General features: G+C 38.7%; 1 protein-coding gene across 2 annotated transcripts in view; it reads right to left on the bottom strand.

Annotated features, from left to right (window-relative positions):
- Positions 1-22,311, bottom strand: part of LOC548351 (uncharacterized loc548351) — a 66,756-nt gene that overhangs the window by 37,532 nt on the left and 6,913 nt on the right. For both annotated transcript variants that reach the window (XM_031900061.1, NM_001039738.1), the window contains 2 exon segments: positions 16,900-17,148; positions 4,366-4,467 (listed from right to left, as the gene is read on the bottom strand). In XM_031900061.1, coding sequence (XP_031755921.1) covers positions 4,366-4,467; positions 16,900-17,148 — 351 coding nt within the window.

Raw genomic sequence — 22,311 nt, 5'->3', positions numbered from 1 at the left:
TCACTCTTTATACTGCCCCCTATAATAGTAAGACTCCCACATACTGTCAGGAAGTTTCTTTAAAAATGTAAAGTGCTACCAGTAGGCACAAGACTGTAGGGCCACTGAACATGTTAACCCATTACGGGCCCAGGGCTATATACCCTCTGGCAATGCAAGGATCAAAGTAAATTTAAAAAAAATAAGACTCTACATGATACAATTCCATAATAGTTACACCAAAGTAAATACTAAATATACATGGATAGGCCTTAAATATGTTACACAAGCTAATGCCTTTTTAATGTATTGCAACAGACAAACAAAAATGGGTCAGGAAACTTTAGAAGAAATTTTAAACTGGTATAACAAATGCATCTGCAAACTATTCAGATTAGAATAGAGGTTAAATATACAGCCTGAGCACATACACAAACATCCTCTTGAAATAATCACTTTATTTATCATCTGTAATTTATACAGTGCTTTACAGAAATTATAAATTACTCAATTGAGTCTCTATTCTAGTGGGGGTTACAATATATCTCCCTCTGCCTCTATGATGGTGAGTTTAGGAGGAAACCAGAATAACTATAGGAAACCCATGCAGATGCAGGGAAAACATACAAACTCCAGGTAGTGCCCAAGCCAGAATTTTACTTAATTTAACCCCATCACTGCAAGACAAAAGTGCTACCCACTAGCAGGCTTTCCTTACAGCTATGTATAATTTTATATTAAAGATACTAGCAACAGATAAGAGGCACATGCTATAAGCAGCAAAGAAGGACTTTCAAATTTAAAAATTAAATTTTAGTATAATGTGGACAATAATATCTTAAGAGGAAAGTAATTAATAAAAAAATATTAAAAAACAACAAATGAAGATCAATTGAAAAGTTGCTAAGAACTAGCGATTCTATAACATACTAAAAGTTAACTTAAGGTGAATTAATTCACCTTAAGTTAACTTTTAGTATGTTATAGAATAAGTATATACTCAAGTATAAGCCAATCCGAATATAAGCCGAGGTACCTAATTTTACCTAAGAAAACTAGAAAAACGTATTGATTCGAGTATAAGCCTAGGGTGGGAAATGCAGCAGCTACTGCTAAGTTTCAATAATCAAAATAAATACCAATAAAATTACATTAAATGAGGCATCAGTGGGGCATATGTTTCTAAATATTTTTTACAAAGAAAAACAGTAAACTAGCTCTGTAAGTGGAGAAGAAGGTCAACAAAAACAATATGGTATCAACAATGATACCTTAAGAGTACTACCCCCCTTAGCTCAATCAGCAACCAAGCTAAAACACAAAGAGTTAAAATCCTTCAAAACTATGGTTTATATAGAATATAAAGTGCAATGTCTAGTGCGGAATAGGACAGGTGAGGATGGTAGATGAAGATGAATTTGGGAGTGAGCCAGGGCACTGGAGGGTCTGGTCGTGGTTGGCCTAATTTGCACACAAATGACAGATGGTGCTAGTCTGGAGGGACCCATGGCACCCGACTCAAGTATAAGCCGAGGGTGGCTTTTTAAGCACATTTTGGGTGCTGAAAAACTAGGCTTATACTCGAGTATATACAGTACCTCTTTAAAAACACTTTCTTTACTGCCCAGAAAATGTTTAACACATTTATCAGCTCATGGTACACTGGTGGTTGTAACTAGAAATGTACTGATCCTAGAATTCGCTTAAAAATGTGGAAAAAAAAAAAACTCAGCCAAATCATCAATGGTGTAATTAGATTAATTAGTTGCTGGGCCCCATGGAAATTTGGCTAATAAAGTTATCAGAGGCAGCTTCTCACCTTGCCCCATGGCAGGAGTGACACTGCTCCTAAAGTCATGTGAGTTTAAAGGTCTGGATAATGTAATATTTAGCTCACATATAAATTAATATTTTCATTAATCACAAATCTGGATAGGCTTAATTATGAACAATAAATTTGGTATTCTGCTAGACCTCTGCAGAGGATTCATTATTTTAGCTTAATCTAATAATAATTTTGGTGCATGCCTCTTAATCTGTAATAAATGGGGTAAAGTTTCCCTTTGTTGCATACAATGGGCCTGATTCACTAAAGTTTATCGCACGCTTTTTTGCGGTAAAAAAGACGCAATTAGCGCGCGATTCACTACAGCATTACCGCATGCCATTACCGCATGCGATAAGTCGCATTTTCGCATGCAGTATTTCTCGCGCTAGTTTTACCGCATACGTTCATTTCCGTGCTGAAAAGAATATGATCGCATGATTCACTATAACTTTTGCGCGCTAAATATCGCATTCGGCTATGCGAAAATTAACACCTACTACAGGCAGGCGAAAAATTATACAAAAGTACAGTAAATGATTTTTTGCAATAAAATATGGACTTACAGTGTTATTTATTCAAGTATGTGTTTCCCCTAGAGTGACGCAGCCGCCAGTTTGCAGGGAAATGGTCATTTTTAATACAGTAATTTTCTGCAAGTATTGGCGTGTATGGCTAACATGGCATGCGTTCATTTGCGCGACTATTTCTATTTGGCTACAAGTGATGAAATGTTTCGCCAGGCATGGATTCGCAGCGAATTTTTGGACGTGCGTTGAATTTTTTTGCGGCGGATTTTTTCATGTGTTTCGCAAAACAATCCGCCAATGGCGAAACGCCTGAAAAAATTTGCCACGCAAAAATTCACCGCACATACAAAAATTTATACAAGCGTCAAAAAATAATAGTCACAGCAACAATTTTTTTGCCCGCACAACATTTTTGCCGTTTCGTGGATCTTTCGAAAGATTTGCTAATTTTCACTAAAGATAACCAGAACACATTTGCTCATCACTAGTGGCTACTATTTATAAGCATCTACTATTTATATGATACCATTTATATACTACCATTTATATGTGGCTAATATTTATATACACCATTTATATGCGGCGACAATTTTTATACACTATTTCTAAGCTACCATTCATATGCGGTGACTATTCGCGGACGTAATTTAGCACATGTACCAGCAAATACCGCATTGAAATAGTCTTCGCGAGTTAAATAACGCATGCAATATCGCGCGTAAAAAAGCGCGAGTATGCTTATAGTGAATCGTGCGAAAAATCGCCAAAATTAAGACACGGTAAAAATTTTAACGCACGCTATAAATAGCGCACGTTAAATCGCACTTTAGTGAATCAGGCCCAATGTGTGCCTCCTACTTATACAAATTGCATATTATGATGTAAGCCTTAATTAACCAGCACCACTGCTATTACCACTATTTTCAATAAGCAATTGATACCTTGTTTGTTTCAAAGGCAACCTTAAGGGCTCTGGCACATGAGGAGATTTGTCGCCTGCGTTTTTTCCCCCTGGTGCTTTGGCGACAAGTCGCCACGACAATACCCACAAAGAGATTTCATGGGAGTTGACCTTCAGGCGATCTGCTACCCATGGTACCACTCAACAGTTACCCCTCCCACATGTTTACTGAAGTCGCTCAGAAAAGGGTCTGTGTGCGATTTGAAACAGCAGGCGATTTGAAGTAGCCTCGTATGTTTTGACGCTGGCGATTTCCATTGATTTAGCATTGGCGTCTTGTCGCTCGTCTTGTCGCCAAATCGCTCTTTTAAAAATCGCCGGCGACAAATCTCCTCTTGTGCCAGAGCCCTAAACCATGCAAATTGTCAGCAGAGCAACTGAGGTTTATGATAACTCTACCACAATGTATCAGAAGAGTGACGCTTGGATAACAATGCTTATCTGCCCAATGCAGCTCTAAACAGTTCTAACTAAACAACATGGCCTGCCAATTAACACTAACTGCCGCCAGATAACAAGCTTCATTTTTTTTCTCAATTCCTGTTTGTACCTCCCACGTGTAGCTGTAGCCGACACTAAATCCTCTTGGATTTCTCAAACAGAAAGTGGTACTACATTCCCACCAAGGGGATTTTATATCATGTAATGACAATTGTTTAGTTGATTATGAGATTTTCCATAGCACAATATATCTCATCCAGCCAGCACACAGGTACCGAAAAGTTTAGTGTCTGTGTGTATTTACCGTATGCATGTTTACTATATAGGTTCCTTTATGAGTCCTGGAGGTACCTTAACAATTGCAAAGCTTGGCAGGCTTTATGATTAAGTTCTAGCTGATGGCAGTTTTCTTCTGCAGAACAATTAAGAGAACACTGAACACTTTACATTTTGCATAAATTTTAAGATGTTTTACTATTCAAGAAGTCCTGCAGCCCAAAATAACATGAAAACCAATATGAAACAATACCTTTAACTGCAGATAAAGGTGAAACATACTTTCAATTTAATGCTGCAGCAAATTATTTAGGCGTGAATGGGCTTTGCACACAAATATTTAAGCTTCTAACCTCTTTCATTCAGCTCCTCCAATGCTTGCCAAGTCTCCGCACGTGCCTCCCTGGCACTCTTACCTGGTATTTGGGCATCAGGCCAATGCATGAGGTACAAGTCTAAGAAGAGAGATAAGTAACTTTTTATTTATAGGTAAGAGAAAATGCATATAAAAGCTAATCAAACAAAATATGACAGTATGAACTCCTTTCATGTCATGTCCTCCCCCATAAACTTCAAAAAAGGAGCAGTCCTATCCCACCCAGCAAACTATAGGATGGGTTTTGTAGCTTCTGCCAAAATTGCTCCTGGATATCACGAGTTATGCTGATTATTATTATTATCAACATTTATTTATAAAACGCCAACATATTCCGCAGAGCTGTACAATAAGTGAGTTTCATACATTGGACATACAGAGTAACATATAAATCAATCAATAACCGAAACAAGAGGTGAAGAGAGCCCTGCCTAAAAGAGCTTACAATCTACAAGGAGAAAGGGTTGAGACACAAGGTGTGGGATCACACTGATGTTGTATGATGCTTTTAATAAAATATGGTAATGTCTAACTAAATTATATGATCATCAGTCAATAAGGCTGATTACTAGACCTGACCTGCCAAACTGGAAAACCAGGCTCAAAAAAGCCCTATTGGCATTTTCATGGCATTACCAACTAACTTGGAACAACATGAGCTGAACTTCTATGATTCTAATCGAGCTGATCAATTACATTACATAGCGAACCTTTATATTTACCTGATTCATTTTCAAAATAAAAGAAATGCCAAAGAAACCTAACCAGCTAATTGTGACTTTGAAAATGTACATTGACATAGCATGGACATAGCATTGACATTGCAAGTTTAAAGTGCAATGTTTTAAATCCTTACGTTGAGTAGGCTTCATTTATTGCTGTGTCAATATATGTTCCTTTTGTCTGCGAGAGGTTGCTGACCCCTCATATACCAAGCACTAGGCGTATATCTATAAGGAAATCTAGGGTAAGCCAGCAAGTCTTTCTGGGATGGAACTTGCACAGAAAATGCCTAAACTGCCCAATTCCACCTGTACCTCCAGTCAGTGACATGAATGATATTTGCCACTGTACAAACATGGGGGGCATTTTGTCCTAAAAAGGCTCAAGTGCATATTTTACACAGCTGTGGGTATACCTTATACATAAAAGATAATACTGTATTCTGACCCTTTCTATCCATACCATTAGCTTGCTGTACTCCTTATTCTTGTGTTGTTCTTCCTATAACCATCCTTACATTCCCTAACAATTGCCTCTTGTTTAATCCCTCTCAATATACCCTAACACCCTGCTGACTTCCTGTCTAGCTTATGATCTTTATACAAACTGACATCTTGCTGTTGCACACATCTCAGGATGCTGAAAAGTACACAGTCTCCCTTGGCTCCTTATACATTTCCCTATAAATAATACTAACCTACTGCTATCCTGCTCATGTATGTCTCTCACACTTGTATCAAACAACTGCTCTTGCAAGCATATCTATGCAGATATAAATTGTTTAAACAGTAAAGATTTTTGAGTGCTGTCTGATTTTGAACAATGTATGCAGCGGATATATGTATTTCCTTTACACTGATTTCAAGTAGCCAAAAAATTGTTCTAGTAATTGACCTTTTTTATCAATACCTAGAACAAGAATGAAAATGGTTTTCTATTTTCTTTATGAGGCATTGAATCTTTTCACTGATGTAATCCCACTGATAGTGACAGATAAATTGATTTTTCCATTAAAGTTTAATAATAGAATGCTCTTAGGCTTGTTACAGAAAGATTGATTAGCTGCCGTTTGTAGCTGTCTAGAAAATTCTTCTTAAATTAGGATTCTGACTTTGACTGGTTTAAAGTAGCTTTTTCGGGGGTGGTTATTCTGTCACAATAGAGAATCATTTTTGAGTAGCAGGGAAAAGACACATTTAAAGTTAAACCTGGCTAAGCTTTATTTCAACAGGTTGCACCCAATTGACTACATTGACATTTACCACTGTCTCAGTTTGTTTCGGGGCAACAATGCAAACCTGTACCACAGTGATCACCCAATGACCAACTACTGTCTCAGCTGACCCCAGCTTGTGTTGTTGCAGCCTGCTGGTATGCACTGTATAGGGTGCAGAACACCACATTTGTGTACTTCTAACCATGGGAAAGGTTCCCATCTGGCTAGTTGCCTCCCAGAAACAGCATGTCATTTAGCTTTAGTTTCCCTGCACAGAAAAAAACATGAAGGTGGTAGACAATATATGTAAAAACAGGAAAACTGAATAGATAAGATTAAGGCAAAGTGCTAAAAGAAAACCAGAGTTCCCCAAATCACCATGTTAAAGAAAGCCATAAAACACCAGATAACAGTATAACAGTTAAAATGCTTTACACAGATAGCCAGCTGGAAGCAAATGTTGCCTATTTGAAACAAGAAAGTTCAGACAGATGTAACAGAGTGATATACATAAAGCTGCCCATTTTTCTGTGCTGGTCGTGATGCACCTCTGGAATAAGAGTTTCGGTTTTAGAAGAAATTGATCCCTCAGTTGATGAGATGATTCTTACAGGTACAATACTTGGAATGGCTTTAGAGTGACAGGGTTTGCTTTTTTTTTTTATATTAGCAACATTTTTCCCAGCTGTGGCTGTGAAGTACTAGCCAGGTGGCAACCTATGCGCAAAAGTATGACATTTTAAGTTATGTCCGAATCCACCCTGATCACAGTCAGACACAGCCTTATGCCCCCCCCCCCCCAAATCACTCACACTGTCCAGAAACTGCCACCCCTACAGGCATACCCCCCCAACATTTTAATTATGAAATTAAATACAAATTAAGTCAAGCTCCAGCCACCACTGGCCACATCCAGTTACATCCCAAATGCACACCAAACAAATTCAAAAGTAAGACAAATAGCCCAAACTATTTTCTAAAAGTTTCCAACCCCTTTATGACCTGCCAATCAGGATTGTCCTGCACAAATGGAACCAAGGGGAGGTATGCCTTGAGCAATGGCTTAACTACAGAGACAGCAAATCCTGTGGCATGGGGTGGCCTGCAGAGAGAAGGGTCCTGGTCCTGTGATCTTCATTTCTGTACCCCACATTTACATAGTGAAAGGTAACCTAGGCCCAGTTACGCCCCTGCCCTTTAAGGTTTGCAATTCAGGATTATCCAACCTAAATGCCCTTAAGAAATCACAAACACCTGCATTTGGCACCTGTATTGAAAGTATTAAAGAGTATATGTGAAATTCAGGATGATGTGCATTCAGGGAGGCTAGATACTGTAACATTTACCAATAATTTAAGCCTTTTTCCATTGCCAATATATGTTATTTCTACAAAGTCTGACATCATATCCTGTGTCTATGAAACAGAAAGATCAGGACCTTTGACTGAAACAAATCACAGGCTGCAGGGACACAACCAATATTGTGCCAAAATAACTTCCATATCTGAAATATTTTATCTGAAAAAAATTGGGCCATATAAGTTCACCACAATTTAGTCCTGATATAAATTCGAAAAATTAAGGGGTTAAGATTCTGATTCACACGGCTTCACATTCCTCCCAACCCCCCTTTAGGTTCCTTTTATGAAGGTCATTGAAATGGCACAAAGAACAAATTCTTGTCCTGACAAGCACTAGGAAAGGCTTGGGAAGCTGTGAGCAGTTGAAAGGGCCAGTCCAGAGCAGCTACATTGTCTCTAATGATGCACTCCTCCTGTTACTAATGCACACCCCGCTGTACTGGCCTCAATGGGCTTACACTGCTTATTTCACATGTTCAGTCTTACTGAATACAGAATATAGTAACTTCAAACAGAAAATAGTAATGTCAATTTATAAAGTCTTTAGCAATGGAAAACAAGAATAAATAACTTACTTACTAAAGTTGTATATTAGGCAGGCAAAAATGACTCTGTTCTCTGCCTGCAATGCAACACATTTCTAAAGCCAGCATATTCCACAGTGCTGTACAATCGATGGGTGTATACATAGAACAGTCAGCTGTAATTGCATTTTGCCTTATTATACCTGTACATGCAAAAACAACAGGGGGGTGGTTTAATAAGTCTGCTCTTATAAATCAAGTAATCACACAGGGAGGTCTTTGCACATCCTTTGGGACAGGACTGCATGCGTGGCATGATGCAGTACTTGCATAATTGGATATTGCAACCATTCCGTACATCTGTACATATTCTGCATTTTTTTAGGCTACCTAAACTGTGCCATATCCAGATTAATAAGTAGCAGACAGGCCCAAAGTGACATCAGTAAATACTGGAAAGGACATTAACAGTCTCCCCCTGAAGGGTGCCTGCTGACCACCTGCATAGTGAGGAGACAAGAGTTTTTTGCCCAAATCCTGACTGATCTGCAAGTATTCCATGAGTACTTTACTCAATGCAGGACTTTATTAGAAGAGCATATGCCTAACTATTCTCCTGACTTGGGTTTCTTGGTTTTCCTGCCAATGTGTTTTAATTCATGGAATTCTTCCCATATAATGGTTTAACAACCATTAAACATTTAAGAGGCACTAATAAACATGGACACTAGACTTCCATTATGACTTAAGTGGTAATGAAAGGGTAAGTCATCAGAAAAATAATCTAACCTTTAATTTCGTACAATGCATGGTCTGAATTTCATGGTGTTATTAGGCTTACCGAATTATGGACTATAATTAGTTTTGGCCCTTATCAGAAACCTGTAGATAGGGACCTACATGTCACTAGAGTGATGGCAGAGCATTTGTAAAAAGCTAGTGAGTAAATAGAACACTTAATACAAGAGGTGGAAGAAGGGCAACGTAAAGGACAAGTACCGTTAATGCAAACTTAGATTTATATGTTAATATAACCTGGTATGTGAAACAAGAATTCCAGTAGCTTTAGACCTTTTTTATTTTTCAGTCTAAACAGTGCAAAAGTCTTAATGATAAAAAGTATCAAACTTCTCATGTTCCAACAGCAGTGTTTTGTATTGGAAATTCTGGTCCTGCTATGAAGTGACAAATGGAGAGAATGTTCCCTTTAAACAGGAAGTAACATGCTATTTGGATAATACAAAATGCACAAATCTTGTGGATGCTAGCTATAAGCAATTGCTACAAGCAATGCAAATACAAGTGATTACGCAACCCTTGGGCCAGGATTAAACTTCCAAAAATTGTTGTGTTGTTGTGGTACATGCCATGTTTGTTGTTTGACAAAACTAAATCTAAAGAGAGGAAATCATTTCCATTCCTATTGCTTCTTTCAATATGATCATCCTTCAGTTCATTATAACATGAGCTTTTAATCCTATTTTTCTTGGGCAATAGCTACTAGCAATATTTTTTTAATTGATTTACCATGGGTATTATTACAGAGCTACTAAACACTGAAACAACTGAAATCAAGAATTAAAGTGATTAAGGCATGTCTCTTATATTAGCAAAGGTAATAGAAAAGTTGCTGGGACAAAGCAGGCTTATCCTTTGTACCCCTCATTATAGGGGCCTGGCACAATTTCAATTTTCTAGCCTGTCCAAAACATATCTGGCTGATTTTCACCTAAATACTGGTAATACAGGCTGTCAGGAAAACCCCACACACATGCCAATAAGCCACCAAATTGGTCAGGATGGGCTAAATTTTTGTTTTATATCAGCTATACTAATAGAAGTGACACTGTTATTAGTGAGTAGAAAAACCAGGTATGCACGGGATGGGAAACTTTAACTAAAATACATCAGGTAGAGTCACCTGAGGTATTCATTTATCAATCTGGCAGTATGTATTATTCCAACAAACTATCTGGTCAGTAGCACTTTTAAATCTGTGGAATGCGGTGCAGCAAGAAAATAATTATATTGTCACCTCTTTATACTCCCTTTAAATTAATGCAAATTAAAATAAGTCAGTCTAGTTGGCCTTTAATTAGGACACCTGTGGTTGAAAGTAAAAAGCCATGCCTTGTCTGTGCATACAGAGTACTGCCAGAATAATTTCTTTAACTTGAAATAGAGATCGCTTATTGTGGGAAAGTGACAGTCCCATGAACAGAATACTGCTCTAATCTTTATCTACTATATAACTTCAAAGTGCAGTTGTTTCTCTGCAAGTCTGATCCAGCTACATTATTGTGAGGTAATAATCAGCAACTCAAGCTAATTATGAGTTCTAGAACAAAAGATAATACGGGGTCTTGGTAAGCAGTCAGATAATGAGACGTGTGGCTGAAAGGCCTGACATCTTGTGTTATAGAGTGAGAAAAAAAGAAACATGTGTAGCAGTGGCATTGGCTGTATATGTGACATAAGGCACATACACAGATATCTAATTCCCTTACTGTTCCCTTATACAGTCTTGATCCATGAGAGCTGATTCTGTGTGAAAATTATCAAATGAACCAATCAGTAAATAGCAAGCTTTAACCTTCCTTCCACTTTGTACACAAGAAATGCTAAGAAAACAAACAACTCTGACAGGAAGCAGGCTATCATTGCGATTATATTTATTATAAACACATTTATAAAGCCAACCAGGGCCGGAACTAGGGGTAGGCAGAAGAGGCAGCTGCCTAGGGCGCAACGATTGGGGGGTGCCAGGCAGGAGCCTCTCCTGCTTACCTCTCTAGTCTGTGCTCTGTTGTGATCGGTATAGCACCCCCAAACCACCCTCTCCCTCCCACCCGCGATACGAAGTGATGCACAGGTGCAGGGGCGAGGTGGCCTGAAGCCAACATATAACATATTCCACAGTGCTGTACAACAGATGGGTGTATACAGAGAACATAAACACTATATATAAAAATACAGTTGATAGGTAAGATCAGGTAAACAGGGCCAGGGTGGGGCAGAACAGGCATGTGCTTAGGGCACCACAGTCACAGTAGGCACACATCTCCTGCCTCCTCTTACCCTGCACATCAGCAGCGAGTATATGGGGTGAGGAGCAGTGGAGAGCTTCTTGGTTGGCTCAGTTCTAGAAGTAAAGCACAATATAAAGCAAAATACAAAAATTAGGTAACAGAGCAATAAATAACTGGGAATAAGGTTCAATATTGTCAAACTGCCCCTTGCAGGGTCCCATTAAGATGTTCAGCAGTTTTCTTCATCAGTCTAGAGATCCAACCAATCAAATTGTTACATTCATAGCTAGCTGCAGCTGCCAATCACTAACTGGTTGCTATGGGTTACTGCCTATGGGCATATTTGCCCAGTGTTAATAAATGAGCCCCACAGTGTCCTTTTGGGTGTAATTAAACTATTTGTTTTGATCGTGATGGATAAAGCCTCTTCTGTCAGGAAGCAGAGTGCCCACAATTCATAATTTGATGTTTATAAGTACCCGGTCAGGGTGGAGCTGCCATTACAATGTTGTTTCTCTGGCTGGGAATGTCTTTGTTCCTGTTTACATTTATCCAAAAGGTTTATTTTGGTTTATTTCTCAGCATTCTACTTTCCCACTACAAAGCAAAAGGGCACAAACAGAAACTGATGCAATAAACTGAAGCACTGCTTTGTGTGCAAAGGCTGTCGTGTGTACAGAGATGATAAAATATGCAAAATGTTAGCCTTAAGAACAGAAAATCTTACAATAAATTACATCTTAAGGATTTTCCATTGTCATTAGACAATTTTCTCTACATAAAACACAAAAACATCTTCACAAATTTGTGGCTGATTTACTAAAAGAGGAGAAACAATCCCATAAAAGGTAACATTCTAGGAGAGCCCTCCCCTCACCCAAACTGCACCAATTTGGCCCCCCAAAATCTGCCGCATTTTTGAGTTGCAGTTGTGCCAGATGCAGTGTACAAGAGTTAGACACAAAACAACTGTATCCAATTAAACACCATCATTGTGTGCAATGATGCATGAATTCTGGGGAAAATAGTACATTGTGGGGAAAAACATGCCGATTTTGCCCAAAAGTGCACTTCGCTCACTGCGTCAGGGTAATGAACGGTGCATCCAATTATCAATTATAACAGTTTGGAAGGTGAACAAACCCTTTAACAACATGTAACTAACTGTCTGAATAATTCAGTTACTAATTGACACATATATGAAAGCAGAGGGATTTGACAATGTCAGAATGTTATTGCTTTAAAGGGGTCCTCCACCTAAAAAACAGTTTGTTGCACATAGGAAGAAAATGTATTTCTAAGCAACTTTCCAATATGCATTCATTAAACATTTTTTTATATACATTTATAAAAGTCATTTGACATTTAATTGCTATTTAAAGTAGTATCTGTCTGGCTGGTTAAAAACCCTAGAGGAGTAGTGACTCCTGCTACATTGTTTTAGGAGTCAGGCCCAAATAACAGAAAGGGGCAGGCATTGCATTCAATGGCAATCACATTTACAGAACAAAACACATTTTAACAAACATGAAAAAATCTTTTTCATATATGAAAAAACAGTTCTTGAGTGGAGGACCCATTTAAGAAGTTAAACATGTTTTTTTTCAGTACAGCTCAACAGCAGTACTGAGCACTGACACCCATGTTTTCTGATAGTTACATAGGGTTGAAAAAAGACCAGAATCTGTCAAGTTCAACCCTTCCAAGTAAACCCAGCACACACAAACCTATACACTCACATAAATAAACTATATATACAAACATCAATACTAACTGTAGATTTTAGTATCACAATAGCCTTGGATACTATACTTGTTCAAGAACTCATCCAGGCCCCTCTTAAAGGCATTAACAGAATCTGCCATTACAACATCATTAGGAAGGGCATTCCCCAACCTCACTGCCCTCACTGTGAGAAAACCACCTACGCTGCTCCAAATGAAACCTCCATTCCTCTATTCCAGGGATACTCAACCTTTTTTTACCCATGAGCCACATTCAAATGTACAAAGAGTTGGGGGAGCAACACAAGCATTAAAAATGTTTCTAGGGGTGCCAAATAGGGGCTCTGATTAGTTATTTGGTAGCCTCTATGTAGACTGGCAGACTACATTAGCCTTTGTTTGGCATTACACCTGTTTTTTTATGCAACCAAAACTTGCCTCAAAGTCAGCTTAAATTAAGCACCTATTTTAAGGCCACTGGGAGCAACAGCCATGGGGTTGGTGAGCAACATGTTGCTCACGAGCCACTGGTTGGGGATCATTGCTCTAATCTAAAGGGATGGCCTCTGGTGTGCTGATCGTTTTTATAGGAAAAAAAGAACACCCCCTATCTGCCTATAATCCCCTCTAATGTACTCGTACAGAGTAATCATGTCCCCTCGCAAGCACCTTTTTTCCATAGAAAACAACCCCAACCTCGACAGTCTAACCTCATAGTTTAAATCTTCCATCCCTTTTAATAGTTTAGTTGCAGTCTCTGCACTCTCTCCAGCTCATTAATATCCTTCTTAAAGCCCAAAACTGCACTGCATAATGTTAAAACACCCCTTATAGTCTTTTAAAGCAATCTAAAAAAAAAAATCAGTGGCTCCAGCAAGAAAAAAAAATTCATAATAAATGCCTATAGGAATATCATGTTTGCCAAGAAAATAACTTTTTGGAGCATTTTGCATAAGGAAAAAAAAATCATAAATTCCAGGGGAAAAAAAGAACAATTTACACCTGGTGAGAAAAAAAAACCATGGAAAAACAAATTCGATCAAGAAAATCAAGACATTTGCCCAAAGATTTTAAATCAGCAAATATGGATGTTACAAAATACTCTCTCTTGTGGGAGCAACGTGTACTCTAACTAAAGCTTCCCATCAATTTCTGCAATCTGGTTAAAGGGTATTACACATATTCAAAGCTATGTATATATAGATATGTGTATCAAGTATTGCCACATGCTTACCCAATAGACTCATGAATCTGTACCAAGAAATGTTGTAAGAAAAGGAAATAATACTCATCACACATAGCGGACATGGAAGTTGCTGGAAAGGTACTCAGAATCCTTGCATATCACTTGTACATAGATGGCAGCTGCAGAAAAATACCTTTCATCTCAGTGTTGGAGAAAAATATTGCTGTAATCACAGACACATACTGCTGCATGTAATATGCAGCTATAGTATTAGGCCAGTCTGTACGGGGATACGCTATCTGCATCTGTTGTTGAGTTGGCTTTGGGAGTTGTACAAATTGAGGGCCATTTATTATGGTCTAAAGATTTGCAGCGTGTGACCAGAAAACTCTGTAGGATTATATTAATACCAATACTGTTGCTCAAATGTTTTTTAGAACTGTTATAAAGATAACTGCAATAAAGATAATTTTGGGTGTTACAGATTAGGGCAACTGTGACACTAAATGCCAGGGAATATTGAGGATCCTACAGGCTGGTTCTTGTACGGTACTACAGTGAATTTAGAATATAATACATATTCTTCAGACTGATATTACATTGCACTGTCTGCAACCAAAATTAAAGAATAACAAAATAGTAAGGCAGAATTGCTACACAGTAGGGGCATTTACTTTCCCTGGGGCGCAAGAATGCAACCCTTGGTGCTCACTTAATAAGCACTTGCACCCCCAAAGGAAATGCTGCACTCTGCACCTAGACAGGACTGAAAATCCAGTGCTAGGTGATAAGCATATTGTTAAGGGGGTGAAGGGTCATAGGGCAGTAGTAAGGACACAGCCCTGCTGTGAGATGTACCCGCGCATGAGAAAGTTAGGAGAAAGGGAGGGGAAATGACTATGTGCCTTCCCCCTTTTTGACCCAATACAGAATGCAATTGCAAAAAAAATAATGACAATTATACAATCATGGTGAGCTACTGTGGATCATAAGTCTGGGCATGCTGAACCTCTCCACAGAGCTTACAGCATACCCCCCAACTGTCCTGCTTTCCGAGGGACTGTCCTGCTTTAAATAGCGCATCCCACTGTCCTGGATAGTTCCATGAATGTCCCGCATTTCGGGACAGCGGGATGGGCTGGCTGGAGCCTGGCGCTTCTGCTTCTTGTGCGGCTTCTGCTCCTTATGCGGCTCCTTGCACGGCGGCGACAGGCCCTTTTATAAGGTTGCGCCCCGTGCGTATTGACGTCACACGTAGGCACGGGGCGCAACCTTATAAAAGGGCCTGTTGCCGCCGCATAAGGAGCAGGAGCCTCTGAAGAAGAAAGAGCGGTTATAGGGGCACCGTGTATGGGGGGTACTGTCTATGGGGGCAATTGGGGGCACTTTCTATGGGGGCATTGTGTATGGGGGTAGTTTCTATGGGGGCACCGTGTATGGGGCTACTGTCTATGGGGTCAATTGGGGGCACTGTCTATGGGATCAATTGTGTATGGGAGGTAGTTTCTATGGGGGCACTCTCTATGGGGTCAATTGTGTATGGGGGTAGTTTCTATGGGGGCACTGTGTATGGGGGCTACTGTCTATGGGGTCAATTGGGGGCACTTTCTATGGGGGTACTGTCTATTGGGCCCTTGGGGGCACTGTGTATGGGGGGGCAAAACTGGTACATAGTTATAACTCACCTTATAACTGACTGCCTTCTCTCTATATTTGTATTTTATATGTAGGAGTTGCTATATTGTTTTCCTTAGGTAGTACAATATGAGGGTATAGCACATTTTGCGTCTGATCCCACCATTTCAACTATATAAAAGGAGTATTTAGGGGGGGGGGGGGGGATGGGGGCGTGGTCACAAAAGTGGGCGTGACCAAAAAAATTTGCCACGCTGCGCATTACAAATCCTTTTGTCCCTCTATTCATTTTTCAAATGTTGGGAGGTATGTTACAGTTCTATTGATTTTCATTTTTTGCTTTTAGTTCTCCATGTTGAGTTAAGCCATTCAATTAAAACAGCAACAATAAAAATTGTCAGGATGTTTCAAACTGAAGCAAGGCATCTATATAGAAATAAGGTTTTACATTCACATGTACAACCAAAACAGACATATTTATATGGAACATCATGCATACCTCCACTGTACACGAAGTCTAGAAAGCACCCACAACTGGGAGTGCATCTGTTTGCATAATTCTCTACTCTAAACAAATAAATAATTTGGTATTTTACCTAACACCAGTTTATTCAGAAAGTCAAGCGGCAATGGTACTTCTGCAATCAGATAAATCAGAAGTATATGTGGCCACATATTGGCCTATTGATCTGCTTAAGCTTGGAAAAAAATATACCTTTGTTTTTTTTGTTTTGTTTTTTTTTTTAACTCAATTATGGATTACATTATCCAATTAAACTAACAAAATTACAAACTGCTTTTTAAACATCTATATGTGGTCTAATTTAATCAGAGATGCAAACAATGAAGGGTACCCTGACTAAAGCCAATTAGACAATTGGGATCAAATGCTTTTTTAATGACTGGAATATGCTGACAATTTTACCAAAACGGTTGCTACATCCACATTTTCATTTATCTGTGACCGAATCCGGAAGTGTGAGCAGGATGGCCAGGAGGTATTTGGCTTTACCTCAAAGAGTAACAAAACCAGGGGTACTATGTAAATAAACTTTTACAAAGAAATTACAGTTTGCGGTTGCTGAAAACCAGCTAACCAAGTAGTGCACTTACCTAGATAGTCTACTCCTAGTCTCTTGCATGAATCCAGACATGCTTGTATGGCATTCTCATACCCATAGTCTCCAGGCCAAAGTTTGGTGGTGAGCCACAGCTCTTCTCTCTTCACTCCACTTTCACATATTGCTTTCCCCACCATAACTTCATTTCCGTATCTCTTGGCTGTGTCAATATGGCGGATGCCACATGTTGTCAAAGCATAGAGTAGTGCATTGTGGCAATATCCTCCAACATGAGACATTCCTGTTGGGAACACATAGCATATAATTTATAGACTTAAAACCTATAAGTGTAATGCCTAATAGATACAGCATATAAAGGAAGGCAGAACTACAATACCATCATATATTAACAACTGTGTATTAATTCCTTCAAATAATTACTCCCAGCTTATGTTTTTATTATCAACAATCCATTTTCCTTCAAATAAGAACATCATTAAAGTAGTTGTTTGGGTTTTTTTTGTTTTTTTTTTTTTTAAATAACCAAGTACTTGCCACAAAATATAAATGCCATCTGGTCTAGGTGTTAGTGGTAAGTGAAAAAATTTACATGCACTAAACTGAAAAGCAAACAGACAGGCACCCAGTTTCACTCTGGGTACATGGGAAACCAAAGCGATGCATATGCCTTTCCACCGGCAAATCCCTTTGTTACCAGTGGAAAGGCATTTTGGAGCTGTGGGACATTAGCCTTAAACTGTTGCCTGTTTATTACATAATATGCTATAGGCATGTCATTTAGGTATATGGTTCACTTGGAAAAAGTTTGGACATAATTTGCCATGATTTTTACCCAGAAGAATTTTTCCCATAACTCCAGCATAATTGCTACCATCAGGGAAAGTTGCACATGACACAATGGTGTCCAGTGAGTCAAAACATGTGCCACTGCTCTTTGAAACCAATGCAGTTGTTCTGAGTTGCATCTGGATGGCATAATTTTTAAGTTGCTCAGCATCATGACACCTACACCAAATTCTTTAAGCACAATGCCGTATTGATGCTGGCCACTGTGGGAACCCAGGAGCTGGACACACTACTTTTAATGAATGCCTTCAAGTCATACAAGGACTGCGTCCATTTTAGTGCGACCATAACTGATCTGGCTAACTAGACTAAAAAACAATTGGATTAGTGGGATCTTATATGAGAATGAAATACAATTTCACACATTTCACAAGAAAGTATGAGAAGTCTTATCATATAAGAAGTGAACAATATAATTTCATCAAAACTGAGAGAAAAGCAATTTTTGATTTGCGAATACTAAAAAGGTGCTTGAGAGAAGGGATAATATTGGAAAATGTGTTCTGCAACAGCAACACTGGTTTTCTCTGAGAAGTGTGTGGTTTTGATCTAGAAGAAAATTATACATTTCTGAGTTATGTAACTGTGCCACTTGCGCTCTCTGCCAGTTTCCCAGTAGTTGGTTAGGGCTCAGCCTGCTAGGATTCAAGAGCTGCTTCTTGTGAGAGACTAGATGTAGAATACCAGGCATAGAATGAATGGACATTATTCAGAAAGGCTGCCAGCAGGCACAAATCCTCCTTGTGCGCTAATGACTTTGGCAGAACACTCAGGAAAGAAAAACCTTCTCAATGTCAACCTGTCATGGCACAATGCAGGATGTGCCCATCATGGAAATGCCCTCTCTGCCAAACAGTGTTAGTGTTAAATCACGGATTTTAGTGATTCTATGAACAGAAACGTCTTCTGTACATTTTTCCTATACATGCCTCTAACCTGGCCATTTTATGTTGTCTTTAGAAGTCATTTACCATCAAAAAACGTGGCAAAAACACTGCCCCACTTCAGGCAGCACAGCCAGGCATGGGCAGTATATTGCAGAAACGAACAGTAAAAACATCCTACAGTGCAGAAGGAAATGTATGAGCCCAGTTTCTGTGTTAAGATTTTGTCTCTGACCTCATCTCAGGTGGAACATGAGAGGGGATGGTTATCCTGAAAGGCCAGCCAGGAAGTTTTCCTCAGGTGGTAGAATGACTTTGACCACCCTAACTTAGAATTATCAAAATGTGAGGTCTGTGTCCCTTGTGAGGAGCACCTGCAATTCTGGGGAGGCGCGAAAGAACTCCTTGTTCCCCTCACGTGGCAGGAGTTACTAGTAGATCTTCATAAGTTCTATCTAAAAGAACCAGTCAACTTCTTTTGCACTGAAACTGACAATTATTTTTATATGTATGATGACATACCAAAACTGTTCTTAACTTACTGTAGGTTGTATGCATTCTATTTAGGTTTGCTGTCTATAAAACAATCCCTTAGGTACAATTTACATTATAAGAAATAGTGTACACCCTGTTGTAAGCTTTCAATTCAAGCCGTTCAGACTGATTTGGAAGTTTATCTGCCTGCGTATGGGCATCCCAACAGGGTGTTGGACATAAGACATATGTGAAATAAAGACTTTTTTTGCTGTTTTAAGTCTAATACAAGACATGGTGGTCCCTACCAAACATGTGTTTTTATACATACATACATACATACATACATACATATATATATATATATATATATATATATATATACACACACACATATACAAGAGCCATCATGTCAATTATTTTCTGTAATATTAATTTCTGTAAAATTATTGTATGGTCATGGAATTCCTCAGTGACCTATAATATCCTTATATTTTACAAAATGTACATATTTATGAATGGGTGAAAACTAAAGTTTACCATTTTATAAATACACTTATAAAGATCCCATGGGAATAATTAGAAAGTAGGTAGAAAGTAGATGAATGTTTCCGTAGTGAGCCTTAATCTCACATTTTGATAGATCTGCCCCATATATACACACACACACAGATAGACAGAAAGATAGATAGATAAATGTAGAAATGAAGTTTACTTTATGCAAAAGACAGCACTACTTCCTCAGTAAGCAAAACATGCACAAAGCTTCTAAAGGGTTTCACTTGATGTATCCTTTATAACTCTTGCCAAGTTGGTATGGGAGGGGGAACTCTTTTTTCCTCCCAGTCTTTCCCACCAATTCTCAGACCTGTCCTCAGTTTAGTTAAATTGTTCTCGGATCCTCAACTCCCAGAGGTTGCCTTGGAAACTGGTGAAAGAGGCTTCTTTTTTTCCATGGAAACCTGGGAAATGGGAAGGCTTCGGGCCTCTCAACAGAAATCAATTCAGATTTCCAGGTTCACTGAACCCATTCTAAGCAGCACAATATGCCAGGCTGGGTGTGAGAGGGTGAAAGTACTCATAATAAGACCAATGCTTACTTCAAAGGTCCTCTTTCCTCCCTCCCAGTCTCCAGCACCCCCTAATGTATTACTTTAGCAGCAACAGTTACCCGGGTGAGATAAAATTTCCTAGAGAAAATCCACTCCTTTAGAAAGGCATAAACGATACGCAGAATAAATCATTTCTGGTTTGGGTCAAATGCCAAATGTAAGTGCTTGACTTTTTCTGATTTTTTGGGGGGGAGGAATATAAAGTTTTCACCAAAATATATGATTCTTTGCTTAATCGTAGTGATTGAATTATAATTATATCAGTGTCTAAAAACAGCCCATTCAACTATACATTTATATTGTTTTGCAAGGAGACAAATGTAATGAACCATAGCATACTAGATCATGAGGAGAAATGAATGTCTTTACAGGGAGTCATTTCTGGATAACATCCACCCATTTATTACATTTGTCTGCATGCAAAATAATAGGAACATAGTAACACAGCCATTCAGGTTAAAAAAAATAAGACATCCTTTTGGTCAAAATGAAACCTACTAACTGCTAGTTGATCCAGAGGTGAAACCTCCAACTGCAGGCTCTTCAATTTGCATCAGAGGGAGAAAATATCCTTCCTGGCCCCAAGATGGCAAATGGACCATTCTCTGGATCAAACATCTAAATGGCATTGTGCCTTGAGACCTCACAGGCTGCCAGCTCACTGAGCAGGCACAATCTTATAAGAGACTTGATTTTAATTGCCACAGAACATTCCTCAGGTTGACATTAACCTCAGGCTTCTTTAATTGAACACATTTCATGTTTTCAACTCACAATTAAAAACTGTAAATTCTGATTACTCTATTCATTTAACACATAATTCCCAGGGTATGATTATAAGATTACCAATTCACCACACCCAAGTCACATATTATTAATGCAATCCTTAGCACTGCAGGAGACTAGTTTTAATTCACAAGGAACTTTGTTTATATTCTCAGCAGTTTCTGTTAAATGACAAATATACAACCCCCCTTCCCTATTGTAATATGAATTCCCAAAAATAAAAAAGAATCACAACAAAATAGGACTTGAATCCTCTCTGCTTTCCTTAGCAGGCAGTAAATATTTTCTTTGGAAAGCAGAGGGATTACATGTTCCATAATCCATCACTTCACAATGGAACGAGGTAAGGAAGGGGTTGCACAATACTGTGAGCCTAAGGGGGGAGGAAATGGTGCCTACGAGCAATGACAGACAATCATGGTTTCTGTCAATATGTGGAATCAAGTATGTTTGAAAGTTCAGATTGTGTAACTGCACCTTCCTTTTTTCACCCTTGGCTCCAAACATATTCTGTCCATCACTGACCAACTATGCTGGTTATAGAGAATCAGATGGAAACTTCCTTCTCTTTTGGACCAAGATGTGGCTTAGGTCCAGAAAACTGGCATTATGATTAGGCTGGTGCTAAGGAACAGGGTGGTTACTATAACAGCTTCCTTCCTTTGCTCATTTCAAGCATTCTTTGATGCTAACAAAAATATGACAGAGTTTCAAGAACAGGGGACTCTTCTCCCTTCGTCTCAAAGATAAAGGATTTCCTGGTCTGTGATTAAAGACATTCTAAGACAGCTTTAACCATTTCTGTGCCAACTTGAGTTTATCACTTTCAAACATATAAGGAACAGACAGAAAAAAAATTGCACCAATGAAACCAGCGACAAAAAAATGATTTTGCCTGAATAATGTATTTGTCCCTAAAATATTGTACATAGGACATATGGTGCTACTTACTAAAGCATTCCCAAAGACTCAACAACCAACGGCAATACACAGATGTATCAATATACACAACAGTTTCTGTGTTGCTAGGTGTTTTTATTCACTAAAGGCACTTTGCATTATCCTGGAGAAAAGCCAGACCCACATAAACACATCAATAAAGTGAAAGCAAGCATACCAGTACACATCAGGGGGTATAGTGGGGACGAGAAAAATTAACTTAATGCATATCTAATTAGCTCTGCTTGCACAGTGAGGTGGAAAGTGCTGTTGCTTTGGAAGCAAATAAAGCACATAATATTTTAAAATTTCTACAGGGCAAACATTAACAACACTGATGTGATAAATTGAATACAACAGTTAATTGCTGATACAAGCCCACACAATTCTGATGGGCCTTGC

Source organism: Xenopus tropicalis, chromosome 4, assembly GCF_000004195.4.
Source record: "Xenopus tropicalis strain Nigerian chromosome 4, UCB_Xtro_10.0, whole genome shotgun sequence".
Classification (NCBI taxonomy): Eukaryota; Metazoa; Chordata; class Amphibia; order Anura; family Pipidae; genus Xenopus; species Xenopus tropicalis.
Note: the sequence above shows the minus strand (reverse complement) of the source record. Positions and strands in the feature narration are given on the sequence as shown.